We start from the raw sequence: 24515 nt of genomic DNA on the forward strand, positions 1-24515 counted from the left end.
AATGTCTATCGCCAACTCACCATCATAGAATCGAAAAAATTGTAAGTTCAACCATCGGAAATCGGGCACCACCTGTAAATAGTTCTAATATGACAAGCCTCTCTGAATGAGCTGAAACTATTTCTTAAAGCAGGGAAGCAGGTGCCATAGTGGGCAGAGCTACCATCCTTGGACTTGAGGGACCCAGGTTCAAATCCCATCATCCATCCATGATGTATTGTATGGATGAGTGACCCAGTGTAAACAGTGTATCTAGCAGTGTAAGTCACCTTGGTGAATAAGGTGTGTGGGCTGATAACACTACATAGAGTTCAGTGGAAGTTGCAAACATCTGCTAAATAAATGTAAAATAAATGTAAATTTAAATCTTCTGCTGAAGTATCCTTCAAGCGACTTGAACATGGTACTAAGCCGCTTTACAATGATTTACCATTTATACAGCGCGGTAACCCTTACTGTATCAACTCGGGATGAGGGCCTTGCTCAAATACTACAGTAGGAGCTGGATCTAACCTTGGATGTAACCACTACGCCCCCTGCTGCCCCACTGCCACCCTCAATTTCCTACGCAGCATGAACAATGAAAATCATCCAGTGTGTTTTAATAAAATACCACATTTACAGTAATATCAGGGGTCATCATTTCTTAGACTGTGCTATGATGTGTACAGTATTTTCAGTGTAATCACACACAGGGCTTAGAAATACCTAGAACACAGTAAAGACACAGCAATGAACAGTATGACCTTAAACCCCCGCATTATAGATCACCTAGATGCTCCTTCCCAGAATGCACCTGTTCCCCTCTAAATGAGCGACACTCGTAGAGGGGGAACTAAACTGCAGAGCACGGAAAAGCCGGAGGTTCGACGCTGTATTGCAGCATAAATAGCGCCCCCTAGCGGTGGCAGAGAGATGAGCCCAAATCTTGACAGCACTATCTGGACATAGCTCATTATTGATTAATTCCTGTACCCTAAATGACTTACAGTACTGGAACCAGAAACCCTCAAAATACCAGGTCCACAGCTGGAATATCACCTTCTGCTATAGTACCTTTCAGGCCACACTATACTTTACCATTTATTAAAATAGTTTGAATAGGTAAAATCACTGTAAAACTGATTACCTAAATCACATTGGACAAAGGCATCAGTTAAACAAAAGCATCATAAATCTACATTTTTTTGCTCCTTGAATTATTTTTATTTATTCAGTTATAAACAATGCTTTATTCAGAGGGTGATCTTTATTCTTTCTGGAAATTTCAGCTATCATGAGCAGACCTAGTCATACTTCAGGATGCATGCATACTGCAGATCTCATGCTACATTCCAAATTGCGTTCCTTAAAATCAGAGACAGACACCAAAGCTATACTTCAATAATGATCTTTAATGTCAATATATACAGACCTGAAAAGAAAAATATATTTTCAAAAATTAAATGAAATAAATACAGTATGATACAAATTCAATGTCTAAAGTCTTGTGTATTTTTTTCCTGCCGAGAGGTCCTTTCCAAAAGTATCTGTGCCCCTTTCCCCGCCAACTCTCTCGGCAGTCAATGTTCAGTAATACTGTACCTAACACACATGTACATGTGCAAAAAAAGCCCACCTTCATTAACCTTAAGTTTAGACCTGCAGCAATACATCTAGCCCAAGAACACAATACCAAATAATTTCTTAAGCAGGGAAACAGCCAGGAGGGAGGGGGAAAAAAAAAAAAAAAAAAGAGGAAAAAACAAAAGGGGAAAAAAAAAAAAAAAAAGCTGAAAATCACAACTTTGAAGAGCATTCCGTCAAGCCTTGCTGCGAATGCAGAAATAGATCTGATTTCGGAAAAAAAGCAAAGCTAAAGCTGTGACTGCCTCCACAAATTAAGTGGGGGGGGAAATTAAATGAATGGGGGGGGAAAAAAAAAAAAAAAAAAAGTTACTTGGGTCTTCATGTGACTTTTGATACACAGTGAGCTAAGAAGTTTTTGGAGCTCCTGAGTGTGACACTAAAATGACCGATGACCTGACTGAATGAGTGACGACAACCTCAGCGCAGGTGACAGAATCGGAGAGGACTGAAGGCGCGTGGCTACAGTTACAAGCTCTCAAAGAAGCTGGGGGGGTGGGGGAGTTGACGTGCCAGTTGCCTTGTAGTCCACCGAACGCAATGCACAGTGTACGAGCAGGCTAGTCACAGTGAGTGGGGGAGGGTACAAGCTGGTGCATCAGCGCTAAGACATGCAACAGATGAGCTAGGACTCCAGACCAAGAATGACAGTCTTCCCAAAGGTACCGCAAGCAGGATTTTCCTGCAGCTTCACGCAGGCTCATCCCCTGAACTCTCCTCAAGTGGGCGCTCTCCCTTTTGAGGCAGAGGCGGCCAAAAGTTGAAAAAACAGACAGGAAGGGCAATTTGGGTTTTGTCATCAGGGAGAACATGAGATGGATCACATCATGAATTGGGGGCGGGGGGGGGGGGTCTGAATAAATAAGGAGTAAAGGAACCGCCCATCTGCCCACCCACAGAGGCAGCTCCCACACTACATGTCGGTGGAGGTGAGCTTCTTCATGTTCCTGCGCTGCGCGAGGCTTGAGGCAGCTACGGGTTCCAGAACGGGCTGACTGGCCTTGTGGTTGAGCGCAGAATATGTTGCAGCCATCGCTCCCTGCAGGACAAAGGAGCACACAGATCAGTCAGTCCCATAGCGTCCACTGTCCTACACTGTTACTAAACTTTATTTTTCCTTTGGTCCCTTTCTCCAAGGTAACTTATGCGGTTTGAAGATCAGTTTGACAATGATTTACCCAGTTGTATTGCGTAGTGCTGCTACTGGATCAATTCAGGGTAACTACCTTGATCAAGGGTACTGCAGCAGGGCTGGGATTGGAACCAGCGATCCTCAGATTGCATGGCAAAAACCTGAACACTGTGCTACTTGCTTGTGTACTCCAGACATGAGGTGACAAGCCTGTTGACTACACTTGTTGCTTAGTAGAGGGTTTGATTCAAATCAACAGGACAAAAATATCTTCATTAAACCCATTCGTATGCTTTTGTTTACTCCGAGTTATACACTGCTTTGGAGAAAAACATCCGCAAAAAGAATAAATGCATATCTATGACCATCTGTTTTATATATAAAAGTCTATCTAGCCATCAATCCATATCCCCGTTGGCGAGTGCTGGTATTCCCTCTGCAACCCAATAACCAACCCTACCCTCTAACCGCACCCTGATCTGGCTCCGACCTTAACGAGATGTGGGGAGTCGTGCCGCGTGAGCTGGAAGTGCGGCAGCTGGTCACGACAGGCAATCCACGGGTGCTTCAGGACTTGCTCGGCCGTGTAGCGCTGATGAGGATCCACGTGCAGCATGTGGGACAGCAGGTCCTGCATTGGAGACATGGAGCAGAAGACTAACATCAGGGTGACAAAAGACATGCAAGGATGCACGCCTCCTTCCTGCACAGCGAACCGTCTTTCATTTGTCTGTGCCTGGGTGCGAGTGGAAGACGACACCTTAGACGTGTCAGACATGGTGTCCCAGTTGCCCCCACTCAGGCAGAACTTGCCACTGCCGATGCGCTGCAGGATCTCCTCGGGTGTGTCGTTTGGCCCGTTGGCAAAGGGTGTGTAACTGCAGAAGGTAGAAAGAGGTGGAGTCAGAAGGAGGAGATTGGTCAGAAACAAAGGACAAATCAAGTTCTGCCCTTCGGAGCTGCGAGTCCTTGTGTAAATTTCAATGTCCTCATCGAATACATGTGAAGCTGATAAAATCTGTATGGCACCACTGCTTGTATGTAATTAAACTTCTAAAACATAAAAATAGAGGGCTGTATTGATCTCAGTCAATGTAATCATGGAGACAGAAAACTGATGAGACCATACAGGTTACAAAATACACTGACAATATGCGGTCTTCACTGAGACAATACTAAAATTGACGCAATGTTTAAAAAACATAAGTACAAATCAAGAGACAAATAGGCAATAATCCCCTTTACAGCAGCAGCTGCTTTACATGCAGCTGTCAGAGAGGCATTCCGGAGTGCATTTTTATACAGATTACATTTACAGGTGTCTTAAAACAGTGTTGAAATGAACCCATGTAGAACAAACCAATATTGTTGTTTTACAGATTAAAAGAAAAAGATTCAATAAAATGTATATAACAATGACTATGGTCATATTTAGTGCTGCAATGAATTCTTAAGTTAGAAGCACTCGGGGACATGAAGCTACAGTGGTGTGAAGGGCTTTCTGGTTAAAACGGTTCTGTTTTAAGGGGCCTGAACTGGTGTGTATGTCTGTGTGCGTTTCCAGTTCTACATGCTCACCCTGCCAGCATGGTGTAAAGTAGAACTCCTAGGCTCCAAATGTCACAAGCTGCATCGTATCCCTGCCGCATCAAAACCTGTAAAACAAATGCAGGGAATGACATGAAAATGGCAGTAACAGCAGAACACACACATCTTTGTGGGAAACACACTTGCATATCAACTCCTCATTTGGTTTAAGGTTCTAAATGATCTGACGCAGCTTGAACTGTGCGCAGCCAGAATTCTGACTGCGCTGTCGTGTCCCGAATTGCTCTGCGACAGTCCAGCATACAAACCACCTGCCTCCTCTTTAACACCTGTCTCCTAGTTGCACTCCCACCCCTCGCAGGACGCTGCGGTGACACACCTCGGGGGCCACAAAGTTGGCCGTGTAGCAGGGTGTGAGCAGCAGTCCGCCGCCCCCCCGCAGCTGCTTGGCAAAGCCGAAGTCGCAGATGCGGATGGAGTCAGGGTTCCCCGAGTCGTCCATGTACAGGATGTTGCTGGGCTTCAGGTCTCGATGGACGACCTGAGGGGTCAGAGGGGTTGCTGAACTAAATAGGGCACCGAGCGTTTCCATCACCTCCAACACTCACTCTCATCCCTTCTCCACAGCTTTTTGAGTCAGTCCATGAAACATTCATACTCTTGTTTAAAAAAAAAAAAAAAGTTTATTGTGCAATTAATTAAATATTTAAAACCGCAGTGTCCCAAGTGTCTGTGAAAGGAGATCTGTGTAGTTCAATGCAACACATTAACTACACTGCCTTCTCAGTTCACAATTCTACTGTTCAAAGCAGACTGTTCATAATCCTGTTTGCAACTCAAAAGATATATATATATATACTGTGTATATATTATATTTTTACCACTAAGACACAGTCACACTCAGATGTGATATACATGTTCAGGTTTACAACAATGCCCCTCGTTGTGAGACTGAAGCCTACCATCTGCTGGTGACTAACCGGTGGTGACATACCCCTTGGCAGTGCAGGTAGTCCACGGTCTTGGCGATGGTGTAGAGCACAGCGCTGGCCTCACGTTCTGAGAAGCACTTCAGCCGAAGAATCCTGTCCAGCAGCTCGCCGCCTTTCATCAGTTCTGTCACCAGGTACACAAAACGGCCCTCGTCGTACACCTGCCACACAGAGTCGGTGTGGTCAGGAAGCAGTAAGAGCAGTCATCTTGCAATCTGAAGGACCCAGATTCAAATCACACTGGTGCTGTAGTGCCCCTGACCAAGGTTCGTACCCTGAACTAATGCAGTAATAATACCCTGCTGCACAAATCGGTAAATGTTTATAAAGCTAATCTAGTATTTCACGTGGCTGTGGAAAAATGTCAGATAAAGGACAGTACTAACATGACAAAATTAGCTCATATGACACAAACGGTACATGAAATGTGTGTATTGTCACTCCCACAGTGCATTACAATACAATGTTTAATTTCCTCACTGTGCCTGCCTGTGGGACTCTCATGATAAACAAAGGGACAGAACTGAACGTGGTGGAAGAAAGATGTTTCCTTTGTTATAAAAAGACAACTTCCTTGCAGTTTCAGAGCCTAATTAGAGACCAGTGATTTTTAAGAGCAGCAAGAAAACAGAAAGAAAATAAAACCTTCTACAAGGAACAGACAGGAGCATTTGGTTCCTGTACGGCACATCATAAACATTGGAAAAGATGTGTTTATATTTACATTTATTCATTTACTGTAGCTGATGCATTTCTCCAAAGAACCTTACAGTGTTAAAAGTATTTACAACCATTTACCCATTTATACAGCTGGACAATTTTACTGGAGCAATTTAGGGTAAGTATCTTGCTCAACGATATTACAGCTAGAGGTAAGGTTGGAACCTGTGACATTTGGGTCCAAGGGCAACAGCACTAACCACTACCGTACCAATTTACCAAGAAAGTTTACAAATGCAGACAGAGGGAGCTAAGGTTTACGTACATCTTTTAAAGTGATGATGTTGGGATGCTGACCATATCGCATGAGGATCTCAATTTCCTCTGACGGATCCCTCTTGCTTTTGTCGATGATCTACAGCAAAAAAAAAAAAAAAAAAAAAAAAAAAAAAAAACAGCATATAAACAGGCACCTTGTAAAGAAATCTGCCAAGCTGCAACATGGAAAATGTATTCTGAAAATAAATAAAATATTTAAATGCCTGATGTTAAATTATGGAGTCTCCCTCCTCCACCAGCGGAGAAGGGACGTGTCATACTTGGTGAACGGGATTATTAGCAAAAATGCACAGCAATCAAGTTACCTGGCATCAGCTCTAATGAGAGACACAAATTTTTAAAAAAAAAAAAAAGTGTTGCTAACTGTTCTGAGAGTCAGGGTAGAAAAAAAACAACACATTCATTAATTTAGCTGATGCTTTTCCCCAAAGCAACTTACAATGTTAGTTTACCTACAATTTTTTACCCATTTATACAACTGGGTAATTTTACTGAAGCAATATTTTATGGTAAGTACTTTGTTCAGGGGTACTACAGCCAGAGGTGGGGATCAAATCTGCGACCTTTGGGTCCAAAAGGTAACAGCTCTAACCACTACACTACGAGCTGTCCCCACTTGTGTGCAGACTTTTTCAATCCCCATTTTGAGACATTTTCTCCATCCCAAGGTGGTAGAGAACGAAAGCTGTCACTGCACTGCCCTCTGCTGCTCGGCTACATATACACATTTTTGTAAATAGACTTCACAAAGGAACTTGATTAGTTTTCCATATTCTACTTTATTTGCACAGATAAATTCTTATTGCAGCACTTTTGAGACACTGGTTTCTGGAGTTAATGGAAAACAATATGCTTGCTGCAAGCTGTCGTATATTAACGGGTGCTACGATCTCTGACCTTGACAGCAAACTCCACCCCGGTGACTCTGTGGATGCCACGCTTGCAGATGGAGTATGAGCCCACGCCAATGTCCTCCTTCAGTTCGTACATGTCAGAGAATTGGGTGGACCCACTGTGCAGCTGCTGGAGATGACACACACACACACACAGAATCACTGTTGAATGGCATTGAACCATATCCAGCTAACAATGTGAATTGGGTAATTTTTAGTATAGCAATTCAGATTAAGAACCTTGATCACAGAAATACAGCAGTGAGCAGGACCTGATTCCAAGAAGTTAGATTACAGAGTGATGGCTCTGATCAGGTTGGTTTGGTACTGGAAGTCAGTGCCTACACATCCCACACACCCAGTGATGATAAAGCACCCAACAGTATATGTCAAACACAACTGTACTGATGCCAGTGGTATCATTCACACTTTTGGTCCCACCCCACTTGCTACACTATTGATGAACGTAGGACAGGTGCTCGGTTGCTCAGGAGAGCACCCACAGAGCAGCCTGGTAGGCCCAGGGACCGGCAGGCTTACGAGCTGAGCCACAGGGCTCTTCCTGTGCACACTCTCCATCACGTGCCCTCACAGCTACACCCACACAATCACAATGTTGCTGTGATGTAGACACAGCAGGGTAAGAAACACAGAGGGCAAGTCTCTTAAAATAACACATTTCCATACATCGGCACACAAAGGCTATGCATGAAAAGCTTTAAAAAGCAGCTTTTTTGTAAGCAGCTTAAACTGTATTAATCCTGGATCAGTCTCTCTTCTTTTTTTTTCTCTCCATGAAACGGTCACACGTTTGCTGTGTGGAGGCTATATGGTGGCTACAGGGCAGCCACGCACCAGCAAGGCCTTGTTTGCGGTCCCATACATGATATGGTAGATGACCGACAGGACAGACCAACCTGAACAATGGGGAGAATGTTCACCAGCTGGGGATTTTTACTCTCCTCCAGAGCAGCCGGCGCAACGAAGCTGAAGCCTTTGAAGAGCTGGTGGGCGTTAGCACTGGGCGGAACACCTGGGGAGTCTGTGGTCACACATGCAAAGGATTCATGGACAGTAACAGGAAAGTTACAAACAGCAAGAAGACAACAGCTACTGTGGAAAAAGAGCAGGTAATTAAGGAGGGTTCTACTTTATCACTTTAGTTTTTACAGGAGGTGCAAAGCACTTGCTTAGCATATGCTAATTACACGTTTGATTAATAAACCGGATCTTTAATTTAGGAACACAATTGGGACTGGAAGTCTGCATTTGATTTGTTTGAAAATCCAAAGTCACTGCTGAGTCCCACACAGTAAATGCATAACAAAGATCTCTCTCTCTCTCAATATAGTATTTCTTGAATACCACGAGCTAAATTAAAACTAATTTAAAATTATTAAAAATATGTGGTCTTCACAAATTCCCATTCAGTGCAGACTGCGGGACAGATTCATCCTTAGGAATGGGAAACGTCTGTCATCAGCGAAATTGCCAAGTGCCAGGTACCAGCTGTAGACACTGCGGAAGTCACTTGAATTAAGGCAATCCCACTATTAAGTTCAGATGCTTTTTACTGTTGTCTGTTGGTTCAGAGAGTAAACATACTTTGTTTGCCCTGCTGCAAATGGATTTAAAAAACTAGACAACTGCAGAAAATGTTTAAAAAAAAAATGTAACTTGTTACAGAAGCAAATAACTGTCACGCACATGCAGGAATGGTCTTACATATAACCCTTATATAATAGCCTGACCTTTTGGGGTTTTTGCAGTGAACTCTGGGTCGAAACAAAACGTGTCATCTGGTTTCCCTGCTGCAGGCTGGAATGGAGGCTGCAGCTCCCTCCTGTACAGCTTCTGCAAGGCATGATGGGAACTGGCTCTAGTGCCTTTCTGCTCTTGTGCACTCGGAAATCAACGAAACATACAACCCATCATTTTACAATGTTTTATCCAGGTCCTGCTGTAAAAAGTGCAGGAATGAAAGTGTAAGAACGGGTTTTTAAAATGATTTAGCTGGGTGGTCATACGTTTAGGAAACTGAAAGGAACCTAGAGGGAAATTAATACTTAAAGCTACATCTGAATTCAGTCATCAAGGATGTGTATTGATTAGATTACTTTTAAATTTGTACTGGAAGCAACATTTGATGGCAAAACTCCATTGGTCACTCATGGTTCTAATTGCATAGGTTAGGAATGTAGGCTCTAAGACAAATTATCATAACTATGATAATTTAGGAGGTTATGACAAAAATGAAGAAAAAAAAAAACGTTTGAAAGCAAATGACACTGGCAAACACACACACACATTGTCTGAAACCGCTTGTCCCAAGTGGGGTCGCAGCGAGCCGGAGCCTAACCCAGCAACACAGGGCGTAAGGCTGCAGGGGGAGGGGACACACCGAGGACATGACACCAATCTGTTGCAGGGCACCACAAGCGGGACTCAAACCCCAGACCCATCGGAAAGCCGGAGACCCGGTCAAACCCGCCGCGCCACCGCACCCCCACACACTGGCAAACAACTTTTTTTTTTTTTTTTTTTTTAAGGCCCATTTAAACATCTCAGGGATTGTAATGTATATATAAACATTTTCAAGTTCATGCAGAATTAAATGGAAGTGGGATAAAACGTCTAACACTTAAGCAAAAAAAATGTACGTCCTTAACCAACACACTACCCGCTGTCCTAAGGTTATCCATGATTAATTAATGTGGGAGAGACAAGGGCTTCCCTAACGGTCCTGTGTGCTCCCCAGTGTGGTACTGTGAAGCTTTTTAATGTTGTTCTGGAGCCCATGGCAACCTGCCCCCCCTCCCACAAGTTACAGTCCAATAGTGGCAGGAGGATGGATACATCAGGGGAACCTCATTAAGACATGTCGGCCCGGTGTCCTGACAAGCTCAGAAAAATCAGCCCAGGCATATACAGGAAAGCTTAGTTCTAGAACCAGAAAGACTTCAACTCTCTGCTTACGTTCCAGTCGATGGTGGAAAAGAAGGGGTGTCTTTTAATCTCTTCCACCCCATCAGACCCTGCCCCTGCAAGACAGAGAAAGACAGACCAGTGACATCACTCCAAATGTCTCACACACATTCCTGGTCCAGACCATCACCTCTGAGACAGACATAGTGCTCATATTCTGAATTCTCTTCAATAATCTGAGCCTGGCATGCCATTTTAAGACAGAATTAAAATTTAACATTCATACCATTCTCACTGTCTGTCTGTTATAAAGCATCATGTCAAGTAGGCAGAAAGCTGAACAAACTCTCTAGGACTAAATGTTTTCATTCCTCCACCAATCCCATCCATCCATTCACGTAAAGACATGGGTTCTGGGGTCACATACCTAATCGATTTGCTGGGTTCCGCTTGAACAGCATCCTCAACAGACTTTGTGCTTCCAAACTCAGAAACTGTGGCATTCCCAACTTAGCTCTGAAGAGGTGAACAAAGAGGGAAACATTGAGGGCAATACCTTGTGTAAGAAAGCAGCCATCTGGCATGTCCTGAGGTACCGCCACCCCGACTTACTTGAGAATCATGTTCATGGTCTCGTTTCTGTCTTTGCCTTGAAATGGTAAAGTACCGGTCAGCATTTCAAACTGAGGGAGACAGGACATAGACCTTATTTTGAATTATGTTTTATAATCGCAAACAAACTGGCTCCTCTGCTTAGAAACAGAACTGGAATCAAAAATATACTTATAGCGTGTTTCATTTGAAACTAAAAGTCAAAATTCATAAAAACAATGCAAGCAGTTTTGTGTGTGAAAATCTCGCAAAAAATCCATAATAAACTGTTACATTTATTCATTTAGCTAATCCTTTCCTCCAAAGTGAGTACTTTGCAAAATTTAATATTTTTATTAACTTTAAGCTACAATGAGTAGCTTGAAATGATTAAAAATACACCTGAGATAAGCTTCGCGATTTGGACAAACACAAACTCCTATTCAATGCCAACTACTGATCGATTCATCGCATGGATGTGCTCCTTACTGCGTTTAATACGGTTTACTGCCATCTATTGGCTGACCACGTAAATACAGTTTACATTGGCTCCACAATTAATAGGAACTTTTGGAAACAGAAAATGCTGGGAAAGAAAAAAAATAAATCTGGAAAATAGTTTCATCTTTGAATAGTTGTAACTAGACTGTGTATGACAGCAGTACATAGGACTCACCATTAGAACTCCGAGAGACCACCAGTCGGCACTCTGGGTGTGTCCCCTTCTATTGACCACCTCAGGGGCCATGTACTCCACAGTACCACAGAAAGAGTAGGCTTTCTTATCCTGGTCCACCGCCTCTTTACTGAGGCCGAAGTCTGCAGAGAAACGATGAGACGGCAATGAAGGGCAGGTGACAGGTCATTCCCCCCCCCAAAAAAAATCAAATCAATCTGGACTGACAATATACAGATAGAAGTTTATGCTTAAATGTAATGGTTAATTAAAATCTCTAAATAGTACTGTGATTAGAAGGTACAACTTAAACTGAATAAGCAACTGTGCAGGATGCCATTTTATAAGCAAGATAATCATTCATGCAGCAACTTATAGCTAAACAATCACATCAAAAATTTCTGAAATGACAATCAGAAACCCACATTGAGAAAATAAAACAGCTATATAAAACAATACACACCTGTTAACTTGATATGTCCAGCTTCATCAAGCAAAATGCTGAAAATTAAAATCAAATTCTCCAATACAGGTACACAAACACATTGCCAGAACATATCATCATAGAAATGCATACACTTCGGAATAGTTTTGCAAACTCTCGGACCAAAGTCAGCAGGAAACCGTGAGAGGAGCTTTGTCACTGATAACTTTATACACTTGAAAGGATTCAACGTGGAAGCAAAACTCATGGTAAAATGACTCCAAGAGTTCTAGCTGTAGAAAATTCAGAGAGGTGGCAAGACTGTTCAAACTGGAAAGTATCGACCAAGAAATGAGAGCATTAATAGTACTACACACCGAAGCAGGTAAAACTGTGGCTTCCGAGTTATGATTTTATATCCATATTTGCCTTCAAGTTATAAAACTGATTTCTCTACTCAAGCTCTTTCAAATGGAAATTGAGATTTTGAAATTGCAAAATTTGGAGAAGGGTGGGGTTAGGGAAGGGGTTCATAGGGAATGGGATACATTACTTTTCAGGCTTCAGGTCTCTGTAAACAATGCCTAGGTTGTGAAGGTGGTCCAAGGCAAGGGCCAGCTCTGCAAGGTAGAATTTCACATCCTCCTCTGTAAACATAACCTAATAAGAACTGGACAGATTTACCCTCTGATCTCTGCTCATACACAAAAAAAAACAAACATCAAACATCATAATAAAAACACAAGTTAATTTTCACACAGGTTAAAATGGGGTTATTAAAAGTTTGTCTGACAGTGTAAAAATACAAGAAAACAAATCACATCCATGCAAAACATGTTTACAGAGACAATGTTAATCAGCAACATATCTGTTTACTGGTCAAAGTACAGCAAATAAACATTTTTAAGTTCCTTTGTCATAAGCTGAATAGACAGATTCTCAGATAATTATACAACACATGCTTAATAGTCTTTCTGCTTTCACCATTTCAGTCATTTATCCTTCAGAAATGCAAAAACTCAAAAGACTACTTTGGCGTTTGTTTAATTCAGTCAGAACAATGTCATTCTGGATACTGCACACACAGCTGTATTCCTGTCACCATCAAAACCAGCACTAAACTGATCTTCAGACAGATATGGTGTGCTGGTGGTCAGAATGCCAGTCCTCAAAAGCGCAGGTTCAAGAACACAATGAATTTAGTGCGATTTGTACACTGACTCCTCGTGTTACAAACAACTGAGCTGCAAGTTTTCAAAGATACAAGCACCTTCCAGTTAAATAAACTGCATTTACATCACAAATCCACTTACTAAAAATTGTTTCTATTGCAAAGCATAAACAAGTTGGGTGTAGCATAGTCACAGAAAGAAGACAAGCAGAACAGTAGTGTGAATTCGCCTTCATTCAAATCACATCCACAGTTTACAGCTCACGGCTGGGGTTTAGGAGTGTGTGTCATTAATAACATGATAAATGTTGCAAATATTTATGAGATGCATTGGTAAAGAATGAGGACTGAACTTATTAAAACTGACTGGAAAAACTTTTAATGTGGCTTCAAGTTAAAAAAAAAAAAAAAAGATTTAGTATTGTTTTAGTGGAGGTTTTTACAAAGTCTAACTTGTTCAAAAACAGAGAGGAGTCTGTGTTATGCAGCTCTTCTTGATTGTGACTCAGTGACAAATTTAATTTTGGATTTCCAAACAAATAAAGTAACAAACCGATTTTCGGTGTGTTCGCAACAGGAGGAGCCAAACACCATCAAGCCAGTAAAATCTGAGATGAACTGAAGTCTGCATCCTAGCAGCAGCATAAGAAATTGTAACTCCTGACCTTCACCGCTGAGGACGTTACACTGTTTACACACACTGTAAAATAGGCTTTAAATGAATAAGATTATGGTAAAACAAATGGAAAGTCCCTGTAGAAAGAATGAAATGGCAAGAAGAAAGGAGAGCTCACCTCTTTGGATAAACGTGTGAAGACGTCACCTCCCCTGAGAAAATCCAAAATCAAATAGAGCTTCCCTTCAGTCTGAAAGGCTGCAGGAGATGTGTTGTGCTCAGAAAAACTCTGGTTACAACGAGCTGCTTCACATATATTACTCATGAATCTGCCAGGCTCAGGTTTTACTATTATGATTATTATTCATCTGACACCTTTCAAAAGAGACTTTCAATGCCAGGTTTGTAAGCCATTTACAGTTATGTACCTGTTTATACAGCTGGGTATTTTATACAAGATTGGGGGTAAGTACCTTGACCATGGGTACTACACCAAGAGAGGGTTTTGAGCCCGAACCCTTTGATTGGAAGGTAACATTTTAACCACTACACTGGCTTCTGCACCAGGTTTTACCCTTCTTTCTGAACTGAATGAGTTAAATTGTTTTACCGTTCTTGTAAAACTGCAATTTTTTTTGGCAGGTACCAGCAGAGCATATCTTAAAACCACAACCTTATCAGCATGGAAAATGGCTGTAAATCAAGTAACTACCAAACATGGTAATCAAGAAAACGCACCAAAAATGTGAAAAAAAATCTGATCATAAAGGGAGACAAATGTGAAACATCTTCAGAATCTAGGTCCTCTTGGAAAAATGCTTACGTCACACAGAGAGATCGTAATTTTTCCTCATACAGACAACACTGGTACGACAGCAGGAAGATCAAGCCCTGATGTACGCGTCTTTAGAGGAGGCCACATTGGACAGGAAATGCGTATCAGACATCTGATCTGGTACTTACAGCTCTCGTGGTAATGGCTTGCGCACCACTTTTTTTGAGATCTGGGTATTAAAGTATTAAAACTGAAAAAGAGCAACACTGCAGAGCAGCCAGACAAGAACAAAACTCCTCGTGGACCACATAGAACCATGGCAGCATTTCTGCAAGCTGCCTTCTACGGAATCGACATCTGTAACCGCCACATGGTGCAACGAGCCCGAGGCTCTGATCCGAAAACTCACCGTAGTGCAGCTTCACAATGAAGGGGTGATTCACCTCCACCAGGATGTCCCGCTCCATCTTGGTTCGAACACGATCCCTGACTGTTACATCAGAAAGGTCGCCTCAGTCGAACGCACAAATACATATCCAAGCATCAATGTGAGACACATACACAAGCGCGCGCACGCACACATATACACACAGAGAGCTCACCTTTCAGAGATGCTTTTTTCAAAACCTTCATTGCATACAGCTGCCCAGCATCAGGTCCAGTTATTTTCCGGACAAGAAATACCTAACGAAGGAATTGCATGTCAGCAAAATAATTCATTTATTTGTTATCAATAACAGCTTGTTCAATGCAGGGTTGTGGTGATCCGTTGTCTGTCCTGGACGCATAGGACATGAGGAAGGGTACAGCCTGGATGGCTCGCCAGACTATTATACACTCACAAACTCACATATACCCACAGACAGACTACGGACAATTTAGAGGCATCAGTCGATCTGAAACATGTTTTTAGACAATGGAAGGAAAGTGGAGGAAATTTACACAAACACGAGGTGCTTTTGTTGAGTACCCAATATTCATAATTGACCGAAGGGAAGAACACAAAGACATATTGACTCAGGGGGCACCCACCTTTCCAAAAGAGCCCTGTCCCAACACTTTAAGCAGCTCAAAGTGGGAGGGATCAGCCCTCTCGCATCCCTCCTTCACGTGATGGGTGATAGGAATCTCCTTGTATGCTCCATCATCCTGCACAGGTACAGTACATGGTGCTGAATTCCCTCACAACACCGAGAATTCTACTTCTTTGGGAGATATGGTGGAATTCATTCCAATAAAACCGTCCCTTTCTTGTGTCATATTTTGGATGGATTTTTTTGTCCTTCTTTTGATTACTGCCTTTATGAGCTCATAACTGGATGCTCATAGGACAGGACAGCAGTGTTGTGGGAGGTGGGTGCGAAGACGCCAAGGGAGGGAGAGGAATGAGTCGGGCTCGGCGGGAGGTTTAATAGATGCCGGCCTGCAGCCACCTTGAAAGATGAACTCATCTAGATGGCAGGAACAGGAGAGTCCGGGGGTCCGCAGGGGGCAAATGAACCGGCATTATTAACAGGCAACGAACACTCGTCACTGGCAGGAGGGTGAAACTTAGCGACAAAAGAACCCTGCTCTTCAAAAGGCTGCTAATCAGCTTAGCGGTGTGAAGACTCGGCTGCACGTCGCCCAGCATGCAATGGACCCAATGATTAATCACCTCCGGCACAGAAAACACAGGAAAGGGAGGGTGTGGTGGGGGACACCAGCAGAGCAGTGGCCATGTGTTTATAAGCTCTAGACTGGATTTGCTTCCAAACACTTAACATCTCAATTCCATCCCTGCCCGCAAAGTTTGAATTTACAAATGCAGGAAGGCCATGAAAAAGGACTGAAATGACACTTTGTGATGAAGACAGTAATAAAAACATTCTGAACGCATGCATAACGGAGCCCGTAATGTTTGTGAATACAGGCAAACCTGAAGCCATGCAATCAACCGCTCTGTTGAACCCATGTTGTCAACGGAACGTACACAAAATTGTTCAATTTCTCCATAATGGTGCCTGGGGATTATGAAGTGGTGGTGTGGCTCACACATGCAATATTTCACTCAGAAACCAAAACTCAGATGTAAAAGGAAAGACATGTTCTATATTCAAATCAAAGCATCAGCAGAAACAAATATAAAACACACACTTTGCAACTCCACTTTTACCACCAAGTCACAATATGTAAAAGGTCAATCACAGACAAAAAGGAAGACAAACAGCATAGTTAACAAGGAATAAGAAATTCACCACGAACAAGCATTCACTATGGCAACTGGTTTATAACTCCTTATTAATTACATAAAAGGTATTTTTACTGGATATGCCCAGCACCAGCTTAACACATCAGTATCTTAGCTCCTCAACTTATGATTACAATACAGATATCCTGCAATTTAAAGCATTTACAAATTGTGTTTTATTATTTTCATTTAATATGAAATACATGTAAATTGATATTAATTTAAAATTATTCTAAAGAAAAATGTCATCTACACAAAGTCCAATTCAATTATGATAGTTTATGAAACCATAACCTAATCCTGCAAATACATTCTGGACAACATCTTCAGGATTTGCCCTCATCTCTCTGCAAAACTCTACTCAACTCCTGGTCCAGGCCATGGTGATTTCCCACCTGGGCTACTGCAACTCTCTCCTCTCAGGCCTTCCAGCCTCTGCCATCAAATTTCTCCAGTTCGTACACAGTGCTGGTACATGAGTTGTATTTCCCCTGCCAAGTGTTCCCATGTATCCCTCCTTCTCGTCTCTCTTCATTGGCCTCCTGTAGCTGCCTGCATCTAATTCAAGACTCTGGAGACGGCTTATCAAACCATCAATAGATCTGCCCCCCGATATCTACGAGACCTGATTACTTGCTGTATCCCAACAAGACTGCTGTGCTCCTACACATCTGCCTGCTTGGTGATCCCATGGACAAAAGTCTAAATTCAAAAGCACGGAGGTTTTTGGTTCTGGCTCTTATGTGGTGGAATGACCTCCAGCTCTCACTCAGAACTGCTGAATATCCACATTTAAGAAGAGTCTCAAAACATCTCTTTTGGACTCACTTCTCTCTGATCTTGTAAGTGCTCTTTAAACTCATCTGTTTAATAATTACGTTAACAGAAAACCTTTTACGCAGTTACTTGTGTAATGTATACTGGTTCATATGGTGGTATGCAACAAATTGACTGTACTCATGATTTAAGTGTCTACATCCAAATCCTTCCTTCTGTTGATGTGATGTACTTTTTATATTGTTCTCTGGAGAAAACCATCTGCTAAACGAATAAATGTTAATGTAATGTAAATGTTACCTATCCAATAAAAATTCTATGTGCTTGGCGAGGCAGTGTTCCATGCATTTTTGTCAGGAGGAAAAGGATTTTAAAATCAGCCCCAGAGCAGTCCGCACTTGACGGAAGACTACGTGACCATACATGAAGACTGTTTAGCATAAAGAATGGATAATAAAAATGAATGCAGGGTCCTCAACTCACACAGTGCGAGAGGGTCTCTCCATCCTCCATTGGGTCATCTATAATCTGGTGCCCATTCACCTGAAAGGAGAAAGAAGGTCAATGTCAAAAGACTATGTGGTCACAGTACAGGGTGAGAAAAACTAATAAGTGACCACAGAGGCCTGGCGCACAGTGACCAAGTTTTCATCCAACCATACATGTAGCAATAAAATAAAAACCTGTCATAAATCTGGCACATGTCTCCTTGCACATGGCTGACTAGTTCTATTACTATTTCAGCTACTATTTCATTATTTTCCCAGTTTGTCCAATTTGAGAGCCTTCTAAAATGCTGTGATATATTTACACTTGTAAGAACACTTTGTTCCAGGGCTCTGACCCCATGTCCTGCAAGATACTAAAGTCCATTAGTCACTAACCAAACAGCACACCCGTCCCTCAAGAAGCACATCATCTGAAACCACTGACTGAGGGATTCCATTATAAGGACCCTTATCTACTTTCAAGCTGGGATGTGAAACATGTTACCTCTGACGGGATACAACTGTTATGACTGAAAAGTCTTTGTAAATGCTGGACAAGGATGCATTATGGAGTTCTGTTAAAACACTCACATGTAGGTCTTCCCAACAAGGGTGACGTCTCAGAAGGTACCCAAACTCACAGCTGCAGAGAAACAGATCTACCATTGCTCACCTCTGCTTGTTCCACAAGGACAGACTATACGTGGATACTGGCCAACATGCTGAGAGAAGCTTTTATGCACAGGTTCAAGGTGAAATATGCTATAGCTGGTTTGCAGAGGGAAAGATGAAAACCTATTAGCATCTTCCCTGCTGCCATTGCCTTTCTCTGCAGTTAAATTTGGGCTTTTTTGGGCAACATGTTGTGGTTGGGGGTGGCACAGCAGGTGCTCGGGTGCATCACAGCTATTAGGATTATCAGTAATGAGTGAATAAATGAATAAATCAGTGTTCTGATTAGGAAACCAGTTTAGATGGAGTTCAGGCAGAGTGGTAGAGAAGGGAAGAGTATGGACAGACATGCAACAGCATCCTGCTCATCTAAAATTCAGCAGCTGGTTAATACAACACCTTGCTCAAGACAAGTTCGACCAATACCTGAGCATGAATACAATGTGTGTGCGCGCGCGCGCGTGTGTGTGTAGGCGGACGAGGTGCGATGCTCTGACATCAGCAGCCCCCTCTAGCCTCAGTGGGAAGACGGAGAGATGAGGGGTGGCTTACATCAAACCTCCCCCTGGGCCCACAGGGAGCTATTCCACAGCCACCTCCTCCTCTCACCGGGTAGGGCAGAAAATAAAGGAAAAAAGCCTAAAAAGTCCACCCGGCAGTACCTCCTGGAGCGTGTGGGGGAGTGAAAGCGTGTGTTTGGCCTCAGCCGAGCGCCACCGCACACGCGGCGCCTCTTCTCGCGGCCTGCTTCAGCGCTGGGTGCAGGGACCTGATCTGCATACTCTCTCGTGCATCGCACAAACACCCACTCGGTTGCGCAAGAACGTGCAGATGGAAAAGATTAAGGCCAGGGGCGGGGGAGGGGTTGATAATCTGTCGTGACAACGGATGCACACCCCTACATGCTGAAGTACGACTCAGACACAACACCCACGTGCACCTCCAAGTTCCTACTTTACTTTGTCAGTTTATCGGCCCTGTACCACCAAAAATGTGCACTTCTTTTCTCCATCCTACTATTGTTTTGGGCCGGGAGTTGATTATGTCACAGAACGGTTAAAGTTGGCACTCGTTTTGTTTTGTAAGACTGAAATCCTGACAGGTAACCATAGTTAGCAACAGCAACCCTAAATGACGTGTCTCCGCCTGCTAAGAAGGTGAACCCCTTTGCTTATTCCCCCTTTGAGGACACTCACATTTACTGGCCTACAGAAGACTGCACTTATGACACTGCCTACTCCAAGCAGAAATTATTAGAAGGTTCAAAACGACATATCTATAGGAGCTGACTGCAGGTGGGCTGTCACGAAAGCAAACCAAACAGCTGGCATCCAATCAACATCAGACCACAGAACCGTACACATGACACATCCCTCATCCAACTCTCCATGGATACCAGAATTTTGCATCAACCAGGCTTCATATTCAGACTGCCTGAATGACTAACAATATCATAAATCGGAAGAACCATGCTGTTAACTGGGAGCATTCTGCTCCCAAGTAGAACAGAAGCAGGGTCCTTGCTAGGTCTTGAAGTGGTCACTTTAAGTTAAAAGTTCCAGCGCCGACCATGTTATAGCTTAAGGAATGTACTATAGCACCCAATGGCGACACAGTAAATACGATAATAGCAATGTAAGAACAGTACATGGATTCACCAATACCAATAAACTGAAAATAACTTGCATTAATTAAATTTCACAAAGCAGAGTATATAAGGGGTATTAAGAGCATAGCTAATACTTCCAAATAATTAAAAAAACATTAGCAATGATCAACCAGTTCAAGATCATAAAAACTGTACTACTGTATTACAAGTTGCAATATTACAAATCATGCTGATGAATTTACTTGCTTTTAGTCTTAGAAAACTGAGGTACACTTGTTCCAGCAAAATGCATTGTATTTTTTTGTTTAAACAAAACTGAGTAAATTAGTATTGATCCCCATTTGGATTAATCTGTCCTATACAAAATAGATTTCTGTCTTGCAACAAATAAGTATATAATTGCTGTAAAATCTTTGTGTTATACTGAATTTGTACCATTACTTGAACAATGTATTTGGTTTAACTTTGTTTCAATCGTGTAAGGATAACAGCACAATCAAGCATAATTAAAAACTCTGGTAAAAGAATGCCCAGTGTATGGGATACCAGGGTAAAAAAATCTTTCAATTGAACGGCTAAACAGTACTGAACACCACCACATGGGGCCATCAAGGTGCACTTACACATATACCATCATATAAATACCTCCTTGTGACATTTGAATTTGGTTTTACATATATTCTTTCTTGTCCCTTTAATCAGTGCCTCTATACAAACATGAAGTGGATCCTTATCACAAGTGGACAATGGACCTATTCTACATTTATTTACCCATTTATAGCGCTTATCCTGTGATTAAAATCTGGTTCTTTTAGCTGCAAAGAGCAACTTTAACCATTACACTACCTGCTGTCCCCAAGCTGCGAAAAACCTCTGGGGATGCAGATGTTTTCCTGAGAAAACATTTAAAAAAAAAGAGCACAACCACAACCCTGAAGAGCTTTTAACTGACAGGAAACAGACCCTGGCTTAAGACAACTGGTGGGCCTGCCAAGTAATTTGGTATTAAAAGGCAGGCGATTATCAAGAAATTGCAAGTTGCATGGAGGTTTTAGCAAGTACAACAAAACATGAGTGTTTTGCAGAAATTTACCAGTGTATCAGGAAATGGTGACTATCATTCTAAAACGCTCAGTGGATCCAAAATGACCAAAGGAACTTTCCATAAAAATCACCTTAACTTTAAATGTAAATGTAGTGAAAGCAGAAACTCGCCAGTGTAAAACAGTCTTAAATGCTGACAAGAGAAATCTTCTTAGAACTGATCATTTGACTTTAATAGTCTCAAACCTAATCCCCTATAGACACTGAAGACCTGTGGCAGCAGAAGCATAACAAAGTGTTCAAATGCAATTAAATCAAAATTAAATGAAAACAGACGCACCAAGGCTGCTACAGTCCAGCAGTAAGCAACATTGTGTTTGTTCATCTTTTTTTAAAGCAGAATTCTACATTTCAGCAGAAGGCACGGGAGACTGCTTTTCTGCCTCCTGCAGCACTCCCATTTTTGCCCGTGTGCAACGTTACACCGCAGATCAATTCAAACGGATTCCGCCCAATTTTCAGAGGCGATGACTCATACCATATATTGGGAGTTCAGAAGAGGAAGAGCGGTTTTGTTGGGAGGGGGGTACGTGAGAAAGGAACTGCTGCACCAAAAACCTTGGAGGAAAGCAAATACATCTTCCTCTGGAAAAATACAATTCCTCTTAACCACAGTCAGAGCTTGTGAAAATTAATTTAAAAAAAAAAAAAAAAAAAAAAAACATTAAAATACTGCAAAATAGAGTACTGTGCTTGCCATCTCCAGACATGCAAATGTAGATGTGCATGGACTTCTAACAATTCAGTACTTTTTGCTGCAGGACTTGATCAAAACTGTAGAAACAACCTAAACGGCGCAAAATGTTATTCTCAACTTACGGCCCAAAGCGTCTAGATTTTTATAAAATAACCACCACAAGATTCTCTAGACAAATCATCGAATGGGAAGGTTAAGCGACAATATCTAAACACGCACAAGTATTCCTAAGGCTGGCTCTTCTAAGCCAAAATTTTCAGAGTTTTCCTTTCAAATCGAAAAGGCGACATCAAGAACGTGACAAAAACGTCCTCGGAATCCTCTTTCACGTGGATGCGCGCTGCGAGTTCAAGCGAAGCAAACGCAGGAGTTGGGAAACAGATCGATGAATGTCAGCTTCGAGGACAACCAAACTGTTCTGTTTGCTTACGTTCTCTGACGGCCGACTGCACCTCAGCGGTCAGGTATCAGTTGAGCTGTACTGCAAACACGCACCTCTAGTAGGATAAATGATACCTGCTTCGGTTCAAAGGGAGAAAATGAGCAGGGTCACGGTAGCCGGACCAACTCCCCCGATGGCCGAGGAGCATTACGGCGTACTGACCGTGCCTCCATCGCAGGGTGGAGTCTACACAAATCATACGATGACCTAGAGAAGGAGTCGTCCATCACCCTAAGGGCTCACGTGAGCCTTAATCGCTGCAGGAACACTGAGCCCTTGGAGGCCGCCACCTTGCAGCCTGGTATGTTTAAGTAACAAAACTCTTGGCCGAACTTCAACGTAAACCTGAGGCCAGCCGACCGGCCGAGCCACTTCCTCCTGTGTATTTTTCCCACCGCCTGGAGGAAACCACATCGGGGGAGCGACGAACCTGCTCCGGATTAACTGCGTGACTTCGACGTAGAAGAGAGCTGCGGAATGAGAACTGAAGCGTCTTCACTTCTCCCAGTACTCATTTCAGGCATTTTTCTGCACCAACCCGAAACGATGCACAACGAGGCATGGAAAAATGCGGCACTGCCGGAGTTTTAAGACATTTTTGCTGGAGAGTACATGCCTTGCGGATGATACCGGGCTCTAACACTGAGACGGGAGCAGTAGCCGGAGACTCCAGGTCTGTCCGGTCAGTCCCTGGATGAACCGCAGTTACCCTGCAACTCTGACATTATTAAAACGTAAAAGAACACTGGAAAACCTGAAATATACACATTCGAAATTAAAAACATTAACAGCTGTATTGTTCACATACATTATTATTTCAGATTAGACTGAAATCACTGTAGTGTATGGCACAAGTACGTTTACTGCATCTTTTAAATAATTAGGTGTAGCAGAGGTATAATGCACGTCGTCATATCTGAAGAAATAAGTCATACGTGCTGTGTATGACCCCTTTCCCCTTGTTTGTTCAGGTGTAATACATGATACAGCCTGGTGTTTAAGTGTACCGCAGCGGTGCAAAGGCTAAAGCCTGGTGTAATACACAGTGTGTCACAGGTGTTGAAAACGTGTAGGATGCAAACTTAAGTTAAGGCACCAATCAATCATCCACGCCACGAGTCATTCAACACTAACTCTTAAATTAAAACTTAAGACAAAACGGGAACCGGCAGCTCTTTTTCTTTTGCACCCAACAACATGTTGGCAACAAAGCGGCAAAGACCCCCCCGGGAGAAAAGGGGTGATCGACCAGTTATCCGTTCAATTTAACAGTAAGAGTAGTTAAAACTCGTCCCGGAGGAAATGCCGGGTCTGTTTTCAATAAACTTGGGGAGCGCGAGGCCTCGGCGGCGCGGCAGCGTGGCGGGACGCGAAGCGCGCGTTAAGTCCCCAGAAAGCGAGAAGTGCCGCCAAAATCCTTTCCTCTCCTCTCCCCGTGGCGCGAGCACGGCGACAGACAACACGGCTGAGGACGCGAACGTGACGAGCGGAGCGGAGCGCGGCGTACTGGTCTGCTCTTGCATGCCCCCATGTCCGCGCACGTACCTCGCCGGCGTCGCGCGCCTCCATTTTGTGCCAGGAGGAGCAGGAAAACCTTCCGGCGGCGCGGGGCTAGCGGCGCGTGGCACGACGCATCCCGAGTCCGAGCGCCCAGTCTCAGTGGCCCGGCTCCGTGTCCCAGTCAAACGGGTCCGCGATGGCGGCGGACGGTGCAGTGAAGAGGGAGCCCGACGCAGATCGGAAGTGCCCCGCTTGTGCGCGATGAGCCGCGGATATGAATATGGCCGAAGCAGAGCGGGGAGATGACGCGCGGCGCTGACGCCATTCGGCTCAAGGATTCCCCCCCTCCGACACACACACACACAGACACACACACACGCGAGCGCGCGCGCGCGCGCAGCATACTTTCTCTCCGTCGCGCGCTCACATACACACAGAACCGTCCGTCATTCGCATCCCCACGACATATGAGATGAAAGGCGTGACGAGCTGAGACAGAAGTAGCGCTCTGGAGACACGCAGATGCCATGGCCGCTGCCAAGTGAAAATTATACTGTACTGACGACTGTACTGTACTACCCCACCGCCGGCTCGTGCAGCCTGCCCTGCCGCGGGTGTGTGGACAAGG

At 43.3% G+C, this 24515-nt stretch overlaps 1 protein-coding gene across 3 annotated transcripts; it reads right to left on the bottom strand.

Annotated features, from left to right (window-relative positions):
• Positions 1 to 1374: 1374 nt before the first annotated feature.
• On the bottom strand, positions 1375 to 24305 carry LOC108920075 (ribosomal protein S6 kinase alpha-6). 3 transcript variants are annotated; one of them, XM_018728564.2, is made up of 22 exons: positions 23933 to 24296; positions 17859 to 17918; positions 15401 to 15517; positions 14971 to 15052; positions 14778 to 14858; positions 13772 to 13851; positions 12360 to 12466; positions 11846 to 11883; positions 11383 to 11525; positions 10728 to 10798; positions 10543 to 10631; positions 10167 to 10231; positions 8942 to 9044; positions 8108 to 8232; positions 7195 to 7317; positions 6284 to 6373; positions 5301 to 5459; positions 4686 to 4847; positions 4337 to 4413; positions 3519 to 3636; positions 3249 to 3389; positions 1375 to 2665 (listed from the first exon to the last, which is right to left on the bottom strand). In XM_018728564.2, exons 1-22 carry the CDS (start codon positions 23954 to 23956, stop codon positions 2540 to 2542), a joined length of 2181 nt encoding a protein of 726 aa, XP_018584080.1. In that variant the 5' UTR covers positions 23957 to 24296; the 3' UTR covers positions 1375 to 2539. The 3 variants fall into 3 exon arrangements, 2 of the variants coding, with proteins under 2 accessions (XP_018584080.1, XP_018584079.1); XM_018728563.2 differs by having other exon boundaries at positions 7195 to 7320; positions 23933 to 24295; XR_001964974.2 differs by having other exon boundaries at positions 2472 to 2665; positions 3572 to 3636; positions 7195 to 7320; positions 23933 to 24305.
• Between the last annotated feature and the right edge of the window lie 210 nt (positions 24306 to 24515).

Source organism: Scleropages formosus, chromosome 14, assembly GCF_900964775.1.
Source record: "Scleropages formosus chromosome 14, fSclFor1.1, whole genome shotgun sequence".
In the NCBI taxonomy this organism is placed as follows: domain Eukaryota; kingdom Metazoa; phylum Chordata; class Actinopteri; order Osteoglossiformes; family Osteoglossidae; genus Scleropages; species Scleropages formosus.

What these genes read in the sequence shown, in the direction of transcription:
- LOC108920075 (XM_018728563.2), bottom strand. Translation starts at nt 23,956, where the DNA reads ATGGAGGCGCGCGACGCCGGCGAG. An exon ending in GAGAGACCCTCTCGCACTGT is followed by an intron (nt 15,518 to 17,858) that starts GTGAGTTGAGGA and finishes GTACCTGTGCAG; the next exon opens with GATGATGGAGCATACAAGGA. An exon ending in CCATGTCTGACACGTCTAAG is followed by an intron (nt 3,390 to 3,518) that starts GTGTCGTCTTCC and finishes TCTCCAATGCAG; the next exon opens with GACCTGCTGTCCCACATGCT.